The sequence below is a fragment of the Eretmochelys imbricata genome, chromosome 1 (assembly GCF_965152235.1).
Source record: "Eretmochelys imbricata isolate rEreImb1 chromosome 1, rEreImb1.hap1, whole genome shotgun sequence".
Taxonomy (NCBI): domain Eukaryota; kingdom Metazoa; phylum Chordata; order Testudines; family Cheloniidae; genus Eretmochelys; species Eretmochelys imbricata.
In genome coordinates, this window is record NC_135572.1 from 141,035,170 (window position 1) to 141,058,203 (window position 23,034).

Consider the following 23,034-nt stretch of genomic DNA (forward strand, 5'->3'; position numbering starts at 1 on the left):
ACAGTTTAACTCCAGTTGATTTCTTGGTTTGTTCAACATCCTGAATAACAGGGAGGAATTGGCTAACGATTCAAATCTTTTTATGTAACACTTAATGATGTTGACTTGTACTTGGCTGATAATTCCTTACCTAAAGGCTTGAATGCAATTCTGTTTTTCTTGCCCTTGTTCACCTGCTTTAAGAAGGGGTCTTTGAGTAAATCAGATGCTGTGACACGCTTATTCGGATCAGGTTCAAAGCAGAGCAAAATAAAGGCCCTTGCTTCAGCCGATAGTGATTCTGGGATTTCAGGATGAATTTTAAACATCCCAACCTGTAAGTAAAATATGGACAGAAAATTATTTGGCCTCAAATGAACAGCTGCAAAAGGGCCATTAGCTAGCTCCTCACTTGGTGTAAACTGGCATAGCTCTATTGACGGCAGATGGAGGGTTTGACAGCTGCAATGCAGAAGTCCATTGAAGTCAGTGGAACATCAACGGGGCTCCATTTATGCCAGTAGGGGATTTGGCTGTATTTCTACTGCAAATGTTTAACCCTGCAGATGTGTATCATAACTGGTTACACCAGCCCAACTCAAATGTCAAGACATGGACATGTCCAACTATCTAAGCCTCATGCAACCCCTAGGCCTGACCATACTCACCACAAGTGCTCCAGACTCTAGCCACACTATTAACCGCCAAGCCCTTCTATTCTATATGCCAGCCAGCGCCTCCCTCCCAGTTCCCTCTGAACCCTCTCAGTACACTTCCCCCCAAACACCAAAACCAACTTCCAGCCCTAATGCTGAGTCCCTTCATTGCCCATTCCCTCTGTCTGGTGCCCAGACCTGTCCCGCTTTGCAGATGCCAAACTACCCAGTGCTCACTCTCAGCACAAAGGGCGAACACCCAGTCCCCGGCTGCCAGATACACTCATTGTACCCAGTGCTGAGACCCAGTGTCTTTCTTAGCCCTTCAATGGCAGCCAACTGGAAATTACGCAATGTTCAAAGGGTTAACGTAATCCCACATTTGGATCATGTGATTGGACAGATATTTAATTTATTTCAAAACATCACTGGATAGTAACTTGATATTGCCCTCTGCATCAGCTTGAGCTACCCATTTTTAATCCCCAGGGCTGATTTTACATAACTATTTTTGGGTATGTCTACAATGCACACAAACCAAGCAACCCACAGCAGCAAATCTCTAGTGGGGCTAAAAACAGCAGTGTGGACGTTCAGGCGAGGGCAGAACCCTGAGACTGAGCCTCAACCCCCTCGCCAGGTCTGAAGCCTGAGTTTGAACGTCCACACTGCTGTTTTTAGCCCCATGGCAGGAGACCAGAGTAGCTGACCCAAGTTCTGATACTCGTTGCTGCAGGGGGTTTTCTTTGCAGTGTAGGTGTACCCTTTACACCAGATGTGTGCCACACATTCTGCACATGCAGTATACATCTGGCAAAATTATTCTTTTCAGCCTTGACATATTTATGTAAAATAGACTCTGGAGACCAAGCACCAGAAGCCTGGAAATTATGCTGGCCACAAGGCAGATAGTAGCTAAGTGGTTAAACAAGTGGCAGCAGCTTGCTAAAATAAAGAGTTGTCTGAATAATCACATTAGATAACTATTAATGCACTGTGGCACTATTATACATTTACATTAGCAATTTAGCTTTGTGAGATCCAGTAAGGTCTACTCGCAATACAGGCTGAAGCCAAAATGCTGAACAGCAGAGCCTGTATTAGAATTTTAGTGCAGGGTATAAAATGTCAATGCATTAACCACTTCCAAGCTACGTCTCCATGCGCATCCAAAACTATGCCTTTAAAAGCCAGACCTAATACTTCCTGTGCAGTGTAAGATTCCAAGCAGCAAATTAATAGGCATATAGCTGTTCTAAGCTCTGCTACTACTCACTATGTGACCAGCAGGCCACCTGGTCACTCTGCACTTCAATTAACCTGTCTGAGGGACCATCTCTATTTGATTTGTAAAGCACCATGCACACCAAATACAGTGCTTTACTAAGTAATAAATAGTTATTGTCTCTTACTGTCAGCTTTGTATAATTTACATTCCCGGGCAGCACAGACGGCAAAAGAAGCCAGCTGCATGGGGAAGCATTTCTCTCCTGTGCTCTGATAAACGGATCCTCACATTGTGGGATTCTTCTTGACCCATCAACCCTTGACTCCTGCTACATGCATTCTAGGAATGGGCTCTCACAATGCAGCTTCCTCTGGGGCAGTAAAACAAGCAGATCACATTATGGCACAGATGTCACCAGATCACTATACCACTATACCACAGATCACTTTACCAAGCCAAAATACACCACTGTTCAGCGAAGCCTAGTGGTGCTAGTTCAAGTCTGAATATATCTCCCCAAATCATTCAGCCAACCTTACTCAAACTCTTCTAGAGCCACATGGGAGCTTCATCAGTACTATTATACAGCTAGATGCTCCCCTGTCTCCAGGGCCCTGTGTTCTCCACAGCACTATGGAACCAAAGTTGGCAGTAAGCACCCCTACATTCTGTGGCAATGTTAGGGTTATTGTACCTCCATGAAATATCCTTTGTTCCCATCCCTCCCACCCCCAAACATACATACAACTCTGACTCACAGGTGAAAACACTCCGTGATGTACGATTGGTCAATGATTACTTTCAGCAACGATTACTGCTGGACCAACGATGGGCTTTTTCACGGTGTTCTCCGACGGCCCAGCTCTATAGGCCTTAGCAGTTACAATGCTGCCTATGCAGTTCAACTCAGAATCCTCTTCTCCTGCCCCAGCTCATAGTCAGCTTCCGGGGTTCATCTTCTCAGCTCTCCAGACCTGGGCTACTTGCTGTTTTTTTCTCTTAGGCCGCCCATCTACCTAGCCTGCGCTGCCAGCTTCCTGGCTGCACACTGGAATCTGACCCTCTTCCTGACTGGTGCCACAGAATAGCAAGGAGACCATGCACCATAGTCCTATTGGTTTGTTCCCCTTTTGGGGAAAGATGCCAAGCAAGACATAACTGCAGTCAGGTCCCAGTGGGGAGGGAGACAGAAAACAAAAGATACGCATGCAATAAAATATTGTAATGAATTATTAAAATGCTAAATTAGGTGGTATTCTTTGAAAAATGCCAAATTCCATGGCCAAAGAATCATGGTGTGCACGGGGCCCTGAGTGAGATGAAAGGGACAGTTTACACCTCTCACAGTTACCGTTTCAGACTCTTGGCCGACTCAGACAGCAATTAGCTTATGCCCTGTCCATTTTTCCAAGGTTGTGGTCACAAACAGAAGGGCAAGAAACTTAACTTAAAAAAAATAAAGGAACATTAAATATTAAAGGAGATTCAGGAATACCATTTTGTGGCAAAAGGCAAAATCTGTGCAAACTCCACAATTGCAAATCAGGGAACATGCAAGGCCCTGCTTGCCTCCCACACTAGTCATTCTGTGAACTTGTGCAAAGCCCACCAGGGCATCCAGAACTTTGAAAATATTGTTCCATATTTTAACAGCTCAAAAGCATGTCTTAAAGAAAAGATACATCTCCCTTCTCATGCAGAGAACAGTCCTACAAAGGGCCAGAGACTAGAAAAGGTGTCTGCTAACAGAAACTGACCACAAGGGACATTTACAATGACATGGAAATCGCTTTTGCTGTTCATGGATCAATCAGACAATTTAATAAACCAGACTATGTAACCAAAAGACTATTATAAATTCCTCACTCTTCCATTTCTTTTTCTTTTGAGTTCAATGGGACTACTCGTGCTTAAAATGATGCATGTGCTTAAGTGCTTTGCTGGACTGGAGCCTAATTTACCGTCTCTAATGGTTGATATTTGATTTTATTGTGACAGCTCTAGTGATAATTATAACACTATTTGCACAGTGACATTTACCAAAAGGTCACAAAGCACTTTACAAATATTAATGAATTAAGCCATGCTTTACCTGGTTAGGTGGATGATATTTCCCTTAATGCATGGGTGGGGAAACCGAGGCATAATGAGAAGTTAAGTGTCTTGTTCCAGGAAGCCAGTGGCAGAGCCAGGAATAGATTCCTGACTCACAGCCCTCCTATCTTATTACTTAGATCATACACATCTTGGAAAGTGCCGTAACTGGCATTCAGAACAAAAAGTGAACAAAAATAGATCTGATATAAAAGTTTATTTTAGAAGTTAGTTAAAAGCACTTTTCTATGTCTCTTTATTCCTGACCAGGCATATAGCACCACCAGTGTGTGCATCACTTTACCAAACAGAGCAAGACACATCCCTAGTCCAAAGACCCGGCAATCTAAGGGAATGATGCTGTAAGGGGCAGCACACCCTCAACTCCCATGGAAATTACTAGGAGCTGAAAGTGCTCAGTATCTCCCAGGTGGTTCTTGGCATCCAACAGGATGGGAGCATTAGAAAGACAAGATAGATTTTCTGGAAGGGAGGCTTTTAAGGACAGATCTGAAGGAGCAGAGAGGGCATTTGTCAGGTAATAATTGCAGGACTCTCTGCAGTGCCAAGAAAGAAGGCATAGAGTGAAGAGTAGAAAAGGGTGATGACGAGAGGATTGGAGGAACATGGGGAGTGAAAGGTGGGATCAGGAACAGCAATTTTCAGAAATCCTCACTCATTTCTCAGCACATTGAGTCCTGACCTGTTTCCTGCCCAATGGAAACAGCACTTCCCTGAGTGATGCATCTTGAAGCAAATGGGATCATTCACATGTACAAGGAGATCACAGTTTGGAAGTTGACCCAGTGCAGAGCAACTCATATAACAATAAAGGCAGGTAATTACAATGTCAGTGTAGATTAAATTGCCCAGAATGTTTAACTTGTAAATATTAACTATATGAAAATTTAATTAACAGGTACTATTTCAAGGTTCACAAACCATCCAGCAAATAAAACAATTCTTACTTTAAACATTGCTGCTTGCGGCTCCCCCAGCTCATGAAATGGAGGTTTTCCTGTTGCCATTTCAATGATAGTACAACCCAGTGACCAGATATCAGCTGGTGCCCCATGTCCTCTAGGCCCCTTATCTATAATCTCTGGAGCCATATACTGCAAAGTACCTGAATAAAGACAAAAAAGGAAGAACACAAGTCACATATTTGTTTTTCTTATCAATCAAACCAATACACCATACCATTAAATCCCTTGCAGGTTGTCACTTCAGACGCGGCTTGTAGGAGTGAAAGGTGAGCCCTCTAAGTCAAACTCCACCACCAACACTAAGTCATAAGATTGTATTTTCCCAGGTCTTTTCTATACAAACTCTTAGTTCTTCCCCTCACATGAAGGACTTCAGGTGGGAGAAAATATATTTACTGTACAATCTGAAAGCTCTCCCTTGCCTTATTTAAGCTAATTTCTGCAAATTTCTGCAAATTTCCTCCATTTCTGCAAATGATGAATTGGAAAGATATGTGAATAAAAAGAGAGAGCAGCCAACTAGTTGACAGGTTTTCTTTGAGGGAATACTTTTTTGCTGTATTCACAGCCTCTGGTGGGAATACAGAGCAGACGAACATCAGCAATAACGAAGTGAGCTAGTCCATGGAGAGAGGGTGAGGCCTAGCAGAAGAGGATCAGGAGCTGAATGAGAAATCTTGAAGAGGGAGCGAGATGGAAAGAGGTAGGGCTAGAGAGATGAGATCTGGAAAAGAGATAAAGCTCCCAGAAAGAGGAAAAAAGTGTCCTAGATTACAAATGAAATATCAGGGCCGGAGTAAAAGAAAGCAAAAGAAACAGCCTCGTGGAGGCAAGTGTCAGAAGTGTGACACAAACTGGGTGAATGTCTGCATCAAATTGTGAACTCCACATTTTTGGGGATTCCCATTTGTTCTGAGAATACCAGTGATTGTAACCTTCACTGTGACGTTTGGTCTGTATTGTATTCTCCATGGTGGGTTCAGACATCCAGGTAGTGATGAAATCTTGACAAAGGAAGTGTCTTGTAGATGCTGTGTGCTCATGTTAGAGGGTCCGACACCTTGAAGAGGCTAATAATGAGAGAGCCATCAAGGACCATTAACATGGAATGACTCTTCCCTGCTGGAGCAATTGGTTTTCTACTAGCAGGACCTGTGACTTTGAATGGACTTCATACACAGAAACCTAGCTGGGAGAGCATGCAATTTCTCTGCCTGACCATCTGACTAAAGACGGGAGACTTTATTTATGGAGGCTGCTTCTCTGAAGAAGGGGGCCATCCAACACCAGAAGGCTGTGCTGGAGAGAGGAAGAAAAGGCGGCGGGGTGGGGGGGGGAGGCTTGCCTTGCCAAAGGATACTGACCAGAACTAGAGCTTTCAGATGGGGTGAGATCAGACCAGGGAGTTATGTTTAGGGTTTTGTTGTTTTCCATGGATCTGTAACTGTGTTGTGCTTTGTTAAGAGTAAATGTAACTTTGGTTAAGAAATTCGTTTGCTAAACCTGTATTCATTGCTTTACTGCCACATTGTCCCTAAAGGGATTAACTAGGAAATCAGAGCTCGCACAGCCAGGGGAAACATGTCTAAGCAATGGAGTGCTTGGGAGGGCTGTGATGCTGGTTCTAGGGTCTGGGCAGTTAATTGAAAGGTCCTGCTGCCCAAGGAGGATCAGACACTGGTTTGGCACCTGAGAGTGCATGTGAAAGACCCTAAGTTAGGAACAGTGACCAGTCACTATCAAGACCCAGGGCACTTAGGAAGCACGTGGCATTCAGCAGATGGATCCAATCATAATGGACTGAGTTCCATCCAGAGGGGGGGACTGGGCTGGGCTGCACATGTGTTTGATGATTACTGATGATGATAAGATGTAGTTTCATACACTTTAAAGAATGCTTCTGTTATCAGATATAAATTAATGCAAAGAAAGATTTTTTTTAGGGTGGTATGTTTTCTTCGCCACTATGGAAGAGTGTCATTTTCAGTTTCCAGGTCCATAACACAGTACAGGCACATTCTCATTGCTTCAAGGAAAAAGAAGTCTGAAAGCTAAACTTCCCTAACTTCATAACTAACTTCATAAGTGTAGTTGGCTGCTCAAGCAGAAATAAATTGAGGAAGCAGAACTCAGTGAGGGGTCTTAGTAACTGTAAATCATCAAAAGTTATTGAGTAAGAAACAGGCTTAACAGACTTGTAATATTACATGTACAAAACATATGAAGAGCTCTATAAACTCTCATGAAAGAGGAACACATATTATACAGTTTCCTCTGGGCTACAAGAGATGCTAGTGACAACAGTGAAAAGGCTCTGCCTGGAACGTTAATAAATTAATTTTGGATTAGTTAGTTAAGAAACAGGTTTACAAAATTATATAATACCAATAATTAAAAAAAAAAAACAGGCATTATCAACTTACTTACCATACTCAAATAGCTACCCATCTCAGAGATTTTTGTAATAATTATATATTCCAGGAAGTTATACTTAATCAAAAGATCAGTTTGTTTATAGGTGCAAAACAACATAAATCATTTAAAACATAAAAGTCTCATAATACCACTAGAAACAAATGCCTAAATACCACACATCGGAGTTATGCTAGTGGCGGGGGCAGTCAAAAAGAAAGTAACAACATAATAAGAAAAGGGTGAAAAACTAAAACCTTGGGAAATGTAAATGAAAATTTTTAAAAGTCACAGCATTTTTAAATGAAAAGGTTTACCTTCATGAAAGAAATTCAATTATATGTTGATTGCAAAAGCTGAAGTGTTTTAGTATAAAATGCAGTTTGTATATGGGTTTTTTGGTTTTAGATAGCACTTAGGTTTTGCATTTTTTAGCTGATTAGTATTACAACAAAATCAGCAAGCAATCAGTACAAGAATAACACAACAAAAATGGTATTCTTGGAATACTGAATTGCAGTGCTAAAGCACACAAGAGTTTACAATTCTACCTGTTAATAAAATAAGGCCCGGATCTTGCAATCTGATCTGCATGGACAGATCTGCATGCCTGTACAGAGTCCCATGGCCATCAATCTATTTGTACAGATCTGATTACAAGACTGAGGCTAAAAATTATAATATTGTTGAAGAAAGTAGTAAAACATGCAACAAGTTCGTCTGGAACAGTTATTGTAATCTTTTACTAGGCCACCAAGTCAAATGCACTTTGTACCCTCTTATATACTGTAAAGTTGCTCTATAATGTTTAATGTATTTTCAGTCAGTACATAAATAACTCTCCATTCACAGTAGAAGAACTCTGCACATGCACTTGGGTGCTTGAAGGATTTTATTAGGTTCACAACTTACAAACAGAGAAGTTAGAGAAAAACCTAACATACTCTTTCTGGAAAGTTGCAAGTAACACTCTGACTTAAAAATCCAGAACCTTAGCACAAAGAACCAAAATCAGAGAGAGAAATCAGGTTGCTTCCTAAGCCAAAAGGGCACAATTCACCTGGCTCTAGGCTGGCTCTTATCATACTGACTGCTGAAGGACCCAGATTGCACGATCCTAGCCTGCAAGCAGAATCAGGAAAGGCTTTATGATTTAAAGTGACAGCTTATAATTTTTACACAGTTTGCAATACAACACAGATTTCAGAATATTTCTGCATGTGAATTGCTTCCTTGGACTCTTGTCCATAAAAAGCATATGGAAAAGTTGCCACTCAAAAAAAATAATGTAGCCAACATCTTTATGACATTTTTACTTTCAAGGAAATTTCTTTTCAGGAATCTTGTAAAATTTGTGTAGGAATGGCCAACTCCCACCACGTGCACCCCCAGAGGGCAGATAGGGGATCATCCTGCAAATAATCAGTAAGCAGCTGCAAATAATCAGTAAGCAGTCACAGACCACCCTCTCAGCAGGGTGTGATGGGGTAGCTGATGGCACAGTTACCTCCATAAAATGCCACTTAAGCCCCATGATGACGACATCAAGTTGAATAAAGACTGCCTTAAAATCAGTCTTGCTGGGCCAGAACATTTGGTTTGAAATTGGAATGTTCCTTCTCCTAGGTGTGCTGTCTGCTAAGGCTGACAAGCCTCAGCAGGCAGCTCACCTAGGAGAAGGAAAAGTTCATGGAAGAGAGATGGCAAGTAGCTATGGTCTTTGTGGACCCGGAGAAGGCATGGGGTCATGTTCAAGAGAACTAGTTCAGTGGAGTTTGTGATGGAGAGGTCTGCCAGAAGGATACATTCCTTTTATCCAGGATATGGATGATGGCGGGACTACCACAGTCAAAATTAAATGGGACTACAGTAGAGAACTTCCGATAAATACTGGCCTGCATCATGGGTCAGTGCTGAGTCCCGTTTTATTTGTGATGGTCACAAATGCAATAAGTGAGAATACATGGAGGGAGCCACCTTGGAACATGCTGTTCACTGATGACTTAGTGATACATGTGGAAGACTGAGAGCCCCTGCAAGCCAACTATGAACAGTGGAAACATAGTTTTAAACAGACTGCACATAGAGTGAACTTTGGTAGGACCAAGGCTATGAGGGAGGAGGACTCAACATAAAGCACACCACTGGCTGCGAGCTTAGAAAAGCAGAAGTATTTAAATTTCTAGGATCAATGGTTGCTGACAGTGGTGCCCCCGAGTGAAGCCTGGCATCGTACTGAAGTTGGGTGGGTACAAACAGCGGGACCTGACTCCAGTTCTCTGTGACAAAATGATGCCAATAAAAGGTAGCGTGTATAAAACTGTAATTTGATGGAACTTAATGGATCAGTGACTTGGCCAGCCACAAGAAAGGAAATCAGCATGCTTTCCACCATGGAAATGAACATGTTGAGATGGTCAAACGGTTGGAGACTCCATGACAGGAAATAAAACGAGGATGTAAGGGGCCTAATGTAGATTTGCTCCAGTTGAAGACAAATTGAGGGATACTAGCCTGTGTTAGTAAGGGCATATCCAGTGGAGACTACTACAATTACATGTAGGTAAAATATATCCACAAAAAGCCCTGAAAAAATGTAGGAGGGGATGAATGCAGAAACAAGATGAAATTTTTACCTGCTCTTGTCACAATATGGCAACTGTTCTTATGCTGTCATTTGGTAGTTCCTTTAAGACTGTATTAAAATGCGCCTATTTCATATGGTTCCCATGTGCAGTATGCTGTTCAGTTCTCATTATTTTATACAACAGCACAGAACCACTCAAATACTTACAAGTAACAATTGCAAGTATTCTATTTCCAATATTTAATGAAAATTGTATAGATATATTTTTGTTATTTATCCAGCCTCAAAAGCTATGTGAATAATAAAAACTGTTTATTGAATAATCTATTTGGAAAAATATGGTGATATTTGTTAAAGAAATTATTCAACCAAACTCTACCCAAAAATGTACTGTACATTTGTATTTCATGTTTTCATGTCTATGAGCTAAAGAGATAGTTCATTTCATGTTTCCCAAAATGGGCAATCTCAGATCTATGTAAATTGACAAATATTATTTTAATTTCACATAAATAAAGCATTTTATTAGGTATCAAGATTGATGATTTTTAGAAATGCTATGACTATAACTTGCCCTTTAATTTTACTTTGCCACTTTTTAAATGTTAAGTGGTGAGATTTTTTCCCTTTCAAATACTTCAATTTTTAAATCAAATAAAACCGGTCTTTATTGGAAGAGAAATTATATTTGTGGAAACTGTCACAGTTTCAGGGTTAACTGCACCTTTGACCCCGATCCTGGTCTTCTTAGAGGGCACCCACTTACCTAAGAACATAAGAATGAGATACTGGGTCAGACCAGTGGTCCTTCTAGCCCAATGTCCTGTTTTCTGACAGTGGCCAATGCCAGATGCTTCAAAGGGAATGAACAGAATAGGGAAATTATCAAGTGATCTCTGTCGTCCAGCATCTGGCTGCCCGAGGCTTAAGGACACCCACAGCACAGGTTGTACTCCTGAGCATCTTGGCTAACAGCAGTGATGGACCTATCCACCATGAAATTATATTATTCTTTTTTTAATCCAGTTATACTTTTGGCCTTCACAACATCCCCTGGCAAGGAGTTCCACAGGTTGACTGTGTTGCATGAAGAAGTACTTCCTTTTGCTTGCTTTAAACCTGCTCCCTACTAATTTCATTGGGTGACCCCTGGTTATTGTGTTATGTGAAGAGATAAAATAACACTTCCTTATTCACTTTCTCCACACCATTCATGATTTTACAGACCTCTATCACATCCCCCCTTAATCATCTCTTTTCCAAGCTGGACAGTCCCAGTCTTTTTAATCTCTCCTCATATGGAAGCTGTTCCACACCCTTAAACATTTTTGTTGCCCTTCTCTATACCTTTTCCATTTCTAATATATCTTTTTTGAGATGAGGTATCTAGAACTCCATGCGGTATTCAAGGTGTGGGCGTACTATGGCTTTATATAGTGGCATTATATTTACTGTCTTATTATCTATCCCTTTCCTAATGGTTCCTAACATTCTGTTAGTGTTTTTGACTGCCTCTGCACATTCAGCAGATGATTTCAAAGAGCTATGCAAGATGGCACAAAGATCTCTTTCTCGAGTGGTAACAGCTAATTTAGACCCCATCATTTTGTATGTATACTTGGGATTTATGTTTTTCAGTGTGCCTTACTTTGCATTTAACAACATTGAATTTCATCTGCCATTTTGTTGCCATCCCTTTGTAACTTTATAGTCTGCTTTGGACTTAACTATCTTGAGTTATTTTGTACCATCTGTAAATTTTGCCACCTCACTGTTTTCCCTTTTCCAAATAATTTATGAATATGTTGAACAGCACCAGTCCCCATACAGATTCCTGAGGGACACCACTATTTACCTCTTTCCATTCTGAAAAATGACCATTTATTCCTACCCTTGGTTTCTTGCCTTTTAACCAGTTACTGATCTGCGAGAGATCTTCCCTCTTATCCCATGACTGCTTACTTTGCTTAAGAGCCTTTGCTGAGGAACCTTGAAAAAGGCTTTCTGAAAGTCCAAGTACACTATATCCACTGGATCACTCTTGTTCATATTTGTTGACCCCATAAAGAATTCTAATATATTGGTGAAGCATAATTTTTCTTTACAAAAGCTGTGTTGACTCTTCCCCTACAAATCACGTTCATCTATGTTTCTGATAATTCTGTTCTTTATGGTAGTTTTAAGCAAATTTCCTGGTACTGAAGTTAGGCCTACCAACCTGTAATTGCCAGGGTCGCCTCTGGATCTTTTTTTAAAAAATTGGTATCACATTAACTATCCTCCAGTCATCTGTTGGAGAAGTTGATTTAAGTGATAGGTTACATTCCACAGTTTTTAGTTCTGCAATTTCATATTTGAGTTCCTTCAGAAATCTTGGGTGAATACCATCTGGTCCTAGTGACTATTACTGTTAAATTTATCATTTTTTTAAGGTTTCAGGCTCCCAGCTGTCATCTCTCTGGGGCAGAGACCCACATCTCTGTCCCTCCAGACCAGGGGCTTAGGCTTTCAGTCCCTCTGAACCTCACTGTAATTTCCCCAAGAGGGATGACTGGGGTTCAGCACCTGTCATTAACCTTTCCCCAAGGGCTACAACAGTGTCTATAGGTTACCAACCAGCCTTCACAAAGCAAAATACATTTATCCTTAAGGTAAAAGCATTACAGAAAAAATACACAGAAGTCAATAGAAGTTCCTATATGCATGCTAAAACACACCAGAGGTCAACCCTCAGTCTTATAGGGCCCTAGTAAGCCAAATTCATTCCAACCCTTCCACAAGGGTCCATTTGCTGAATCAAAAAAGGCTCAACTCAACCTTTGTATACCAAAAGCCCTTTCTTAGTCTGTTGGCAACTGGAAAACGCACCTTGAATCAGTATATGTAAGCCTCTCTGGGGGTGGTACCTCTCTGGAGGTGTTTACAACTTAAGTGATTTACTTTAATCACCCCCTCACTGTTTTTGGTTCCTGGAGGAGCTGTGGTAACTCTCCCCCTCCTCAGAGTTGAACACAATCGCTGGCCCAAAGTGATACATAAGCCATTCATAAACTTAATACTATATGGTCCCCTAAGATATTGAATGTAGTTGTAATATCTAAAGCAACTACAACTTTTCTTTCAAGTATTTCAATTTTTACATGAAATAGTACTGGTCTTTATTTCTACAGATTTAATTTCTCTTTCAGTATTTAACTAAAACTAGTAAATTTTGGTTAAAAATCCCTCTTATTCATTTGGCAATTCATGAATGCATACTTTCCTAAACTATGTTTTAATATCAAATAAATACTTTAGTTTGAAAAGTTAATTATAAAACACAGAAAAACTGGCTGACCCATTGTTTGTTATGGTCAATAAAAAAGAGCTCACATTGTTTGGAAATACGAGCCTGGTTGGTTTTAGCCAGATTCTGATTTGCATAAAGCAAAAAGAACTCTTACACAAGAAAGGAAGTAAAAGCTTGCAAAGTCAAGAAGGAAGGAAAACTTGCTGTTTCAAAGAAGCTATGGACTGGAAAGGGAAAATATGCTTACATAATTACTCAATTTTTTGCTCAGTCTGAACAGCGAAAAACTGGAAGGATAATATTTTATCATCTTTAGAGCTATCATCTGTTTCCTAAAAATCACAGCACAGATTAGCTACTGGCCTGCAAAATGGCAGCAATCTTTTTAAGTTTGGAAAAAGTTGACACAGACATCATGATTGGTGAAGACAGAAAACAGCTTCCAGCTTCTAAAGGGTGTGTTCACTCACAGTGATAAAATAGCTTTTCCATCATCTCAATCTGGCAGTGGTTATGTAATTCCTCTGGTTTTCTTACAAAGGATGACATACATAAAATTATGTAGGCCCAACTCTAGTTCACATTTTAACTATTTGTTATTGACACAACACTATTTTATTGTTTAAACACACAGCACACTTAACTAACTTTAGTGGATCCAACTACAAAAAAAAGTTTTGAAAGCTTTGTCAGTCAAAAGTAGGTTCTCACTGATTCTTATGATGCAATTTGTGGTATTTTGTGAGATGTGGGAGTTTAAAGTTTTGCAATAAAACTTTTCAAAGACATTTTTGGTCTAAGATTTTAAATTAGAAGGTTTAAATAAGTTATTTAAAAAAAAAGAAAAGAAAAAAGCCTATCCTTACATGTGACCTACACCAATTTACTTTCTTTGTTTTCTTCAAAGCAGAAGTCCCTTCTTTCTTTGTGGCCCCAAAGCTCTTGGTGGCTTCAACAGGACCTTTGGATCTGTGAGGAATCCAAAACTGAATCCTAAATAAGAATAGGTTTCAGAGTAACAGCCGTGTTAGTCTGTATTCGCAAAAAGAAAAGGAGTACTTGTGGCACCTTAGAGACTAACGAATTTATTTGAGCATGAGCTTTCGTGAGCTACAGCTCACTTCATCAGATACATACCGTGGAAACTGCAGCAGACTTTATATATACACAGAGAATATGAAACAATACCTCCTCCCACCCCACTGTCCTGCTGGTAATAGCTTATCTAAAAGCCAGCAGGAGAGTGAGTTTTTGTGTGTATGGGGGTGGGTTTTTGGAGGGGGGTGAGGGAGTGAGAGAACCTGGATTTGTGCAGGAAATGGCCTAACTTCATTATCATGCACATTGTGTAAAGAGTTGTCACTTTGGATGGGCTATCACCAGCAGGAGAGTGAATTTGTGTGGGGGGGTGGAGGGTGAGAGAACCTGGATTTGTGCTGGAAATGGCTTTTAGATAAGCTATTACCAGCAGGACAGTGGGGTGGGAGGAGGTATTGTTTCATATTCTCTGTGTATATATAAAGTCTGCTGCAGTTTCCACGGTATGCATCTGATGAAGTGAGCTGTAGCTCACGAAAGCTCATGCTCAAATAAATTCGTTAGTCTCTAAGGTGCCACAAGTACTCCTTTTCTTTTTGCTAAATAAGAATATTAACTACAGCATCAAACCACCACCACAAAGGGGAGACTATTAAGAAATTTGTTCAGTTCCTCTTACCTGTAAATGTCTCAGTACATGGATTGATCCCTGCGAGCTTCTTGGAAGTCCCAAAATCAGAAATTTTTACCACCCCACTATATGTGTTCACCAGAACATTATCTCCCTGGAGACAAGAAAGAGGCAGATAGATGTAAACAGATTCCAACATGCTGACAACAAGATTCCAGCAAGATAGATAACAAAGATAACACTTTTTACAAAGGAAACTGCCAGGGGCAATGGTGGTTTTTGTTGTTGTTTTTTTAAAAGCTCCTTCCTACCAAAAGTACTACTTCTGTTTATAACAAAATTAACTATCTTGCAAGAGGTACTGAAATGAATCTCTCCCCCCCCCCCCCCGCCCCACCTCTACTGTACACAATACAACACTTGGAAAAAATTTACCTTTATATCTCTATGTACAATCAGGTTCTCATGGAGATATTTAAGCCCTTCCAGAATCTGCTTGGTGTAAAATTTTATTGTGGGTTCTTTCATTGGGCCCCATTTTGATTTTAGAAGAGCAGAGAGGCTTCCTGGGTTAGATAAAGAGGAAAACATGTCAGGATAGCACAGTCACAAGGTCAACTTTTGGAGGTCAGTAATAATAAATTTAGATCTAGGCTTAACCTCAGGTCAATGTCCTGAGGATGGTGATGGGGTGTAGCTACAGCACTCCAGGATGAGCCCAAGACTTTGCTGGTCACCCACTTCCTCCAGGGTAGAAGTGATTTATTGCAGTCTTTGATGCAGGTTATTTCCCTCTTCACGTCAGCTCAGCTCCATTGGCTGGCACATCAGTGGAATGGCATCTACCCATCTCCACCACTTGTTTGATTGAAAGGGGCATGAAGTAACTAACGCACAACCCATTCCTTAAACCATGACATGAGGAAGCTGTATGTCAGGACTGGTCTCACTCCCTTTTAGACCCCTAGGTGTGCACGTTAGGGTCCACCACACTCTGGCACTTAACGAAAAGCAGCGTGGACTTGGGTGAATGTCATAGTATGTCACATGAAATATGACAAACTATATGTAAGTTAAGAGAAGGTGATCTACTCTGACAGCAAAGCAGTCTAAACCCACCTCCCTTTGATTTGTTAATATAGCCTTGACCACTGGGAACAGAGGGAGGTAGAGGAAAGAATATTCCAGAAAGAAACTAGGGGCTGGAGGCCTCATAGACTCAGATTGGAAGATGGGTTGCTGTTATTTCTCCTACTTAGTAGAGACAGTGAACCAGATTTCATCTTTTTTAACAGACAACGTTCTTTGCTCACATAGCAGCATTTTCTGCAACAGTTTCTGCTTAGAAGTCAGGTACAGAATTTACAATGGGCTCTATTTAAGTTCTAGCAAACTTAGTTGAGGGAGTTTTCAATCCATGCCAACAGCTTTCTGAGTTGGAAGTTTCCTGACAGAATTGAACCATAGGTTTTCTAAGTAGCTGTCCCTTTAAGGCTAGCTGGTGGTGAAGAAATGTACGTGTTAGTGCAGTCATGTCCGGTCTCCAGCAGCTATTCAGAGTGCACAATAACATATATAGGAGGAGGTGTGCCTGGACAGAATGAAGCACCAGGTAAGCAACAGCAGCTGGTACTGTCCCGGGGCAGGACAGTGACTGGAGATGTTGGGATGAATTTAGCATGTTAGCATGGCAGCATAGGCGCCGATTCCATGGACGCTGTGGGGCTGGAGCACCCACAGAAAAAAAATAGCGAGTGCCCAGCACCCACTGGCTGGCCCTGCCGATCATCTCCTCCCCATCTCCCGCCCAGAACCTCCTGCCTGCTGCTGATCAGCTGTTCAGTAGCAGACAGGAAGTGCTGCGGGGGGAAGGAGAGGGTGGAGGGGCAGGAAGAGGCAGAGTGAAGGTGAGGCTCGCTTGGTGTCAGAACGGAAAGAGGTGTAGTGGGGGTGGGAAGAGGTGGACGGAGGGTGGGGCCTTAGGGAAAGGGGTGGAGTGGGGGCAAGGCCTGGGGCAAAGCAGGGGCAGAGCACCCACGGGGGAATCAGAAAGTTGGCACCTGTGCATGGCAGTGTTGGCAAGCAAACACATTATGGTCAGGAGGCAGTGGGAGTCTAAAGAAGGGAGTGCAATGGATACAGGATTATCGTCTCGTGCCTCCCAAATGTATTTTTAAAATGCATTCTGAATTACATTTTTTGAGCCTGAGTCTTGGAAGTTTAACCTTAACTTTGATTTTCCTGCCTTTTAATAGCTGCTTTGGTGAACTACTAGTAAGGATTTTCCCCTCGAATTATTGATATATACTCTCTCCTTAAACAAAGCTTTTGTCCGGGAATTATTATGGGGTGGGGAGACTAATCCCACCAGCTATTAAAAAGATTAGTTGTCACTTAGACTCAGACTGTAAGGTCAGAAGGGACCATCATGATCATCTAAGTCTGACCTCCTGCACATTGCAGGCCACAGAACCTCACCCACCCACTCCTGTAATAGATCCCTATCCTGTGGATGAGTTACTGAAGTCCTCAAATCATGGTTAAAAACTCCAAGTTACAGAGAATCCACCATTTACATTTGTTTAAATCTGCACATGATCCCATGCTGCAGAGGAAGGCAAAAACAACAACAACCCAGAGTCTACTAATCTGACCCAGGGGAAAATTCCTTCCTGACCCAAATATGGCAAGCAGTTAGACCCTAAAACACACTAGCCAGACACCTGGGAAAGAATTCTCTGAAGTAACGCAGAGCCCTCTCCATCTAATGCCCCATCACCAGCCATTGGAGATATTTGCTGCTAGCAGTCGCAGATCAGCTACATGCCATTGTAGGCAGTCTCATCATACCACCCCTCCAAAAATTTATCAAGTTCAGTCTTGAAATCATTTAGGTTTTTTGCCCCCACTGCTCCCCTTCCTATTAGAAGACCCTGTTTTCAATTGCTTATAAGTTTTGCCAAATTTTAACTATTTGGAATGAATTTACCATGCTGGGTGTCTGCCTCAGGCTGAATGTTTTTTGAAAAAGCTCAGTGAAACAGTTCAGTCATTTCAGAGAATGGGGCTTAGGGAAATTATATTGTTTTGCCCTTTGTTTAAAATTTCTGGCAATTTTTTAAAGCAATAGTGCCCCCATATTTTGGAACAGGAATTTTAAATTTGGCAGGAGGTAGTCTCTGTGTCAAGCCTGTACTTTATGCCACCTGCCTGAAACATCTAATCCAAATTTGACACCAAGTTATAAGCCTTTGGAAAACAAAAACTGCAATTCATCCATGCTCAGTAGAGAAACTGGTGAATATAGTGGTTAAAATCCCATGACATTCCATTTGCACTGGGCATGTTCCTGCCAAGGATTGAAAAGGACTTTCCTTGCAATTGTTGCTCTGAGCTGCGGTGGGCCATGCCTGGATCAGGCAAAGTGTGTGTCTCATCCCCCTCTAGTGCTGGTCCACAGAGAGCATGACAACCTACTACTGCTATCAGTTACTCTTTTAGCTCAATTGGCAGAGGACTATGTGGTGGATCACAGATTTCATAGAAGATTAGGGATGGAGGTCATCTAGTCCAACCTCATGCTCAAAGCAGGACCAACCCAAACTAAATCATCCCAGCCAGGGCTTTGTCAAGCCAGGCCTTAAAAACCTCTAAGGATGGAGATTCCACCACCTCCCTAGGTAACCCATTCCAGGGCTTCACCACCCTCCTAGTGAAACAGTTTTTCCTAATATCCAACCTAGACCTCCCCCACTGCAACTTGAGACCATTGCTCCTCGTTCTGTCATCTGCCACCACTGAGAACAGCCAAGCTCCATCCTCTTTGGAACCCCCCTTCATGTAGTTGAAGGTTGCTATCAAATCCCACCTCACTCTTCTCTTCTGCAGACTAAATAAGCCGAGTTCCCTAAGCCACTCCTCTAAAGGTTAGAGCCATGCTAATGAACTATGTGGGTATCAATATGATGCCACAGATGGAACTTCTGTTTTTTCATTTTCCATTTTTAAAAACCTAGGCAATTATACCCACAGGAAAAAAAAGCATTATTATTACGTGCACAAAATTTAGGAAATGCCAGAATTAAGGTAGCCCCCTTGTGTGCATGCATGATAATACAGTCTTTTAGTTACCTAAGCACATAATATTTTTGCCTCAGGATCCCTGCCTCATTCAGTGCACAGGCTGGACCTGCTTCTGGAGATGAATCGGGGTTGTGTTGTGAAAGAAGCTGTGGTCTACAGGACCCCGTCTCATTTCTTGCAGAATTTGGAAGGTGTGTAGTAAATGAGGCAGGCAATTGCAGGAAGAGAAAGGATGGTCTTGTGGTTAGGCAGTTGAATGATGCTCTGGAGAACTGGATTCTACCCTGCCTGTGCCACAGAAGTTCTTTATGTGATGCTAGGCAAGACATTTAACCCAAACTTTTCATGAGTGGTCATTAATTGTGTTTTCCTCATTTTTGGGTGCCCTATTTGATGCCTGAGGGTCTGATTTACAGAAATGCCGAGCACTCACAGTAGCAACTGATGTCAATAGGAGCTGTGCTTTGAACATATGTGCTAACTAATGCTAAGTATTCTGAAAAATCAGGTCCCAGCTGTCTCAAATTGGGCATCCAACATTACTTTATATTTTTTACCTTAATCTCTCTGTGCCACTAAGTTCCCATCTGTTAAACGGGTATAATAATACTTCCTTATCTTATTGAGGCATTGTGAAAACAAATCCATTAACAAGTGTGATGCACTCAGATACTCAGGTACTCCTTTTCTTTTTTCAGATATGATTGTGATAAGTGCCATAGGAAAGACCGTGATTAAATTAATAATTCTGTTTTCTGAGCAATCGTGTGCAGTATATTAAGCCTGGAGCTACACATTGAACATTAAAAAGAAAAGGAGGACTTGTGGCACCTTAGAGACTAACAAATTTATTTGAGCACAAGCTTTCATGAGCTACAATTCACTTCATCGGATGCATTCAGTGGAAAATACAGTGGGGAGATTTATATACATAGAGAACATGAAACAGTGGGCGTTACCATACACACTGTAACGAGAGTGATCACTTAAGGTGAGCTATTACCAGCAGGAGAGCCAGGATTTTGTAGTGATAATCAAGGTGGGCCATTTCCAGCAGTTGACAAGAACGTCTGAAGAACAGTGGGGGGTGGCGTGGGGGGGAATAAACAAGGGGAAATAGTTTTACTTTGTGTAATGACACATCCACTCCCAGTCTCTATTCAAGCCTAAGCTAATTGTATCCAGTTTGCAAATTAATTCCAATTCAGCAGTCTCTCGTTGGAGTCTGTTTTTTAAGTTTTTTTGTTGAAGAATTGCAACTTTTAGGTCTGTAATCGAGTGACCGAAGAGACTGAAGTGTTCTCCAACTAGTTTTTGATGTAGTTATAATTCTTGATGTCTGATTTGTGTCCACTTATTCTTTTACCACAAGTACACAGTCTCTACATGATTCATATCATCAAGTTCTCCTCCTAACAGCAACACCCCGAATACTGACTAACTGCTTGAGCCAAAGGGGAAACAACCTTACTTCTGGCATTTCTTAATTTCTGAGTGCTCTACTTTGTAACCTTACAAATGTTCTTTTAACCTAGTTTGTGTGTGTGTGTGTGTAATCATAGAAAGGGATTTCACAGGACCTCAAGAACTGTACCACTTCATATCTTTTGTTCACATACAGAGAATCTGCTTATAAACAGAAAAATGCCAATTGCAATTAACTTCTCAACAGGAAGGACAGCTACAGCATAGCAACACATTAGTCCTGGGATTTAGTGAAGTTCCTAAAACATTTGAGTGCTCCACTCCTATTGTCTGTTCCCTGGAGTTGGATTCCTAATATCCTTAAGTGCCTTTGAAAATCCCAGTCCAGAATTATACAAACCTCCTGGCACCTGCTCCATAAAGATTTTAATGTATCCATCTTCAGAGACAGAACCAAGGTACTGGACAATGTTCCGATGCTTTAGATATTTATGCAGCACTATCTCTTCATGCAGTGGCTGAGAATATCTATCAAGGAGAGGTAAATTGTGGACCAGTTGAAGATGCATGCAAATATACTGGAATAATATCTTTGGAGACCTAGTTTTAAATCCTGGTTTACAAATAAAACAAGTTTAGTGGTTTCATCCAAGTCTCCAAAAACCTAGTTGCTAAACTCAAAATGGAGCACGACTGGCTGGCTGTTCAGAAAAGACACAGCAATGGAGTACAAAAACAGCTTCCCAAAAGGATAGAAGTGCATTGCGGGGGAGGGAGGAAGAAATTACGTGCATCTCTTCCTAGCATTTTCCAGCTCTATATGCAAATGGTTTAAAACCCTTTCGCAAAAAAGGATAAAAATATGATTGGATTGCTACCTGGAAAACAAACCGTTTCATATCTAAAATATTCCAAGAAATAATGTTTGACTCTTTATTCAAACAATTAAAAAATCCTGATCCCTACAAAGGATTTTATCAAATTAGCATATATTTTTCGTGGTTTGGTAGTACTGGGAAAAGAGGAAGACATTAAAGTTGCCCTAAACAGAATGAGTAATGCCATATTTTAACAGATTAATTCAATTATCATGTATTGGAATATTATACTACAATCCATTATACTTTAATACATTTTAGAAGGAAAAAAGTCTTAGCAACGAGCAGCATTTTTCATTGGTGATGCAGGTTTATTACTACATTGAGGGCTGGTCTACACTTACCGGGGGATTGACGTGCAGCGATTGATGCATCAGCAGTCGATTTAGCAGGTCTAGTGAAGACCCACTAAATCGACCGCAAATCTCTCTCCTGTCAACTCCTGTACTCCACTGGATCAAGAAGAGTAAGGGGAGTTAACAGGAGAGTGTCTCCCGTCGACATCGCACAGTGTGGACCCCGTGGTAAGTAGATCTAAGCTACATCAACTTGAGTTACGCTATTCATAGCTATTGCATAGTTTAGATAGACTTTTCCCTGCAGTGTAGACAAGGCCTAAGACTCACCTGCTGTCTCTCTCAGGGATTTCCTTGATGGCTATTCGGACTTGATTGCTAAGATCTCTTCCAGCATAAACTATTCCATAAGTACCTTTCCCTAGTATCACTCTATCGCCATTCTCATCACAGTCATATTCGTACTGAAAGCAGAAAGGTATACGTAATGGTACACAAATAGTTACAACTGAAGCCACCTTTCAGATTGCAAATAAGTGTTAGTAAGAATGATGAATTACATATTGGTCTATACATACAGAAATAATTTTTAAAAACTCACTGGTCAATTATTTACTTTTTGCTTTATAAAATGTGGCCTTCCCTAACAGGAGTCCAGATATATAATTGCTAAATAGATTTACTCGAAACTATTTTGCCTGAATAAGGAATGCAGGATTGGGCCCAAATTGTGCAAATATTTATAATAAAAAACAATAATATAACGTGAGCACTGTAATTGAAAGCAGTATATTTGAAAATGTAGAAAACATCCAAAAATATTTATAATAATTTTTAATTGGTATTCTATTATTGTTGTTTAACAGTGTGATTAAAAATGCAATTAATTGGAATAAATTTTTTTAATCAAGTTAATTTGGTTTGAGTTAATCTCTTGAGTTAACTGAGATTAATTGACAGCCCTAAAAATATCCTGATCTTCTAAAAGGAAATTAAAAATACAAAACTAAGTAGTTGTATACATTTCTGCTGGAACATACTGGGTCATATCTGCAGCTGGTATAAATCAATGCAGAAGACTGACTTCAATGGTGCTACACTGGTTTGCACCATCTGAGGATCTGGTCCACTACTGTGACCTCATTGTAGAGAACTTGTGTTGCAAAGATCTTTGCAGACAAAAGGCCTATTGATTCATGAAGCAAATTCATAGGTACTAAATGAACCTCTATTATGAGAGATGGGCTAAACAGTGCATTCTTGATTCATATACAAATTTGAGAGTGAGGAATTAGCGTAGGACATTTTGAAAGCTTTTACACAAACAGAAAACAGAGATTTTTTTTTTTAAAAGAGGTGTGTAGCTTTATAATTGTCAAGATGAACCACTGGAGTATGCAGACTTCCCCTCATTCCCAAATCCAAATGGCTGTTTATGCCCAATCTGTGAGA

At 40.8% G+C, this 23,034-nt stretch overlaps 1 protein-coding gene across 2 annotated transcripts in view; it reads right to left on the minus strand.

Annotated features, from left to right (window-relative positions):
- The window catches only part of MAP3K15 (mitogen-activated protein kinase kinase kinase 15), a 133,654-nt gene that overhangs the window by 19,802 nt on the left and 90,818 nt on the right, over positions 1-23,034 (minus strand). For both annotated transcript variants that reach the window (XM_077816560.1, XM_077816551.1), the window contains 6 exons: positions 21,913-22,046; positions 20,809-20,936; positions 15,336-15,466; positions 14,949-15,054; positions 4,926-5,083; positions 131-314 (listed from right to left, as the gene is read on the minus strand). In XM_077816560.1, the coding sequence (XP_077672686.1) occupies positions 131-314; positions 4,926-5,083; positions 14,949-15,054; positions 15,336-15,466; positions 20,809-20,936; positions 21,913-22,046 (841 nt within the window). The remainder of the gene's footprint in view (positions 1-130; positions 315-4,925; positions 5,084-14,948; positions 15,055-15,335; positions 15,467-20,808; positions 20,937-21,912; positions 22,047-23,034) is intronic.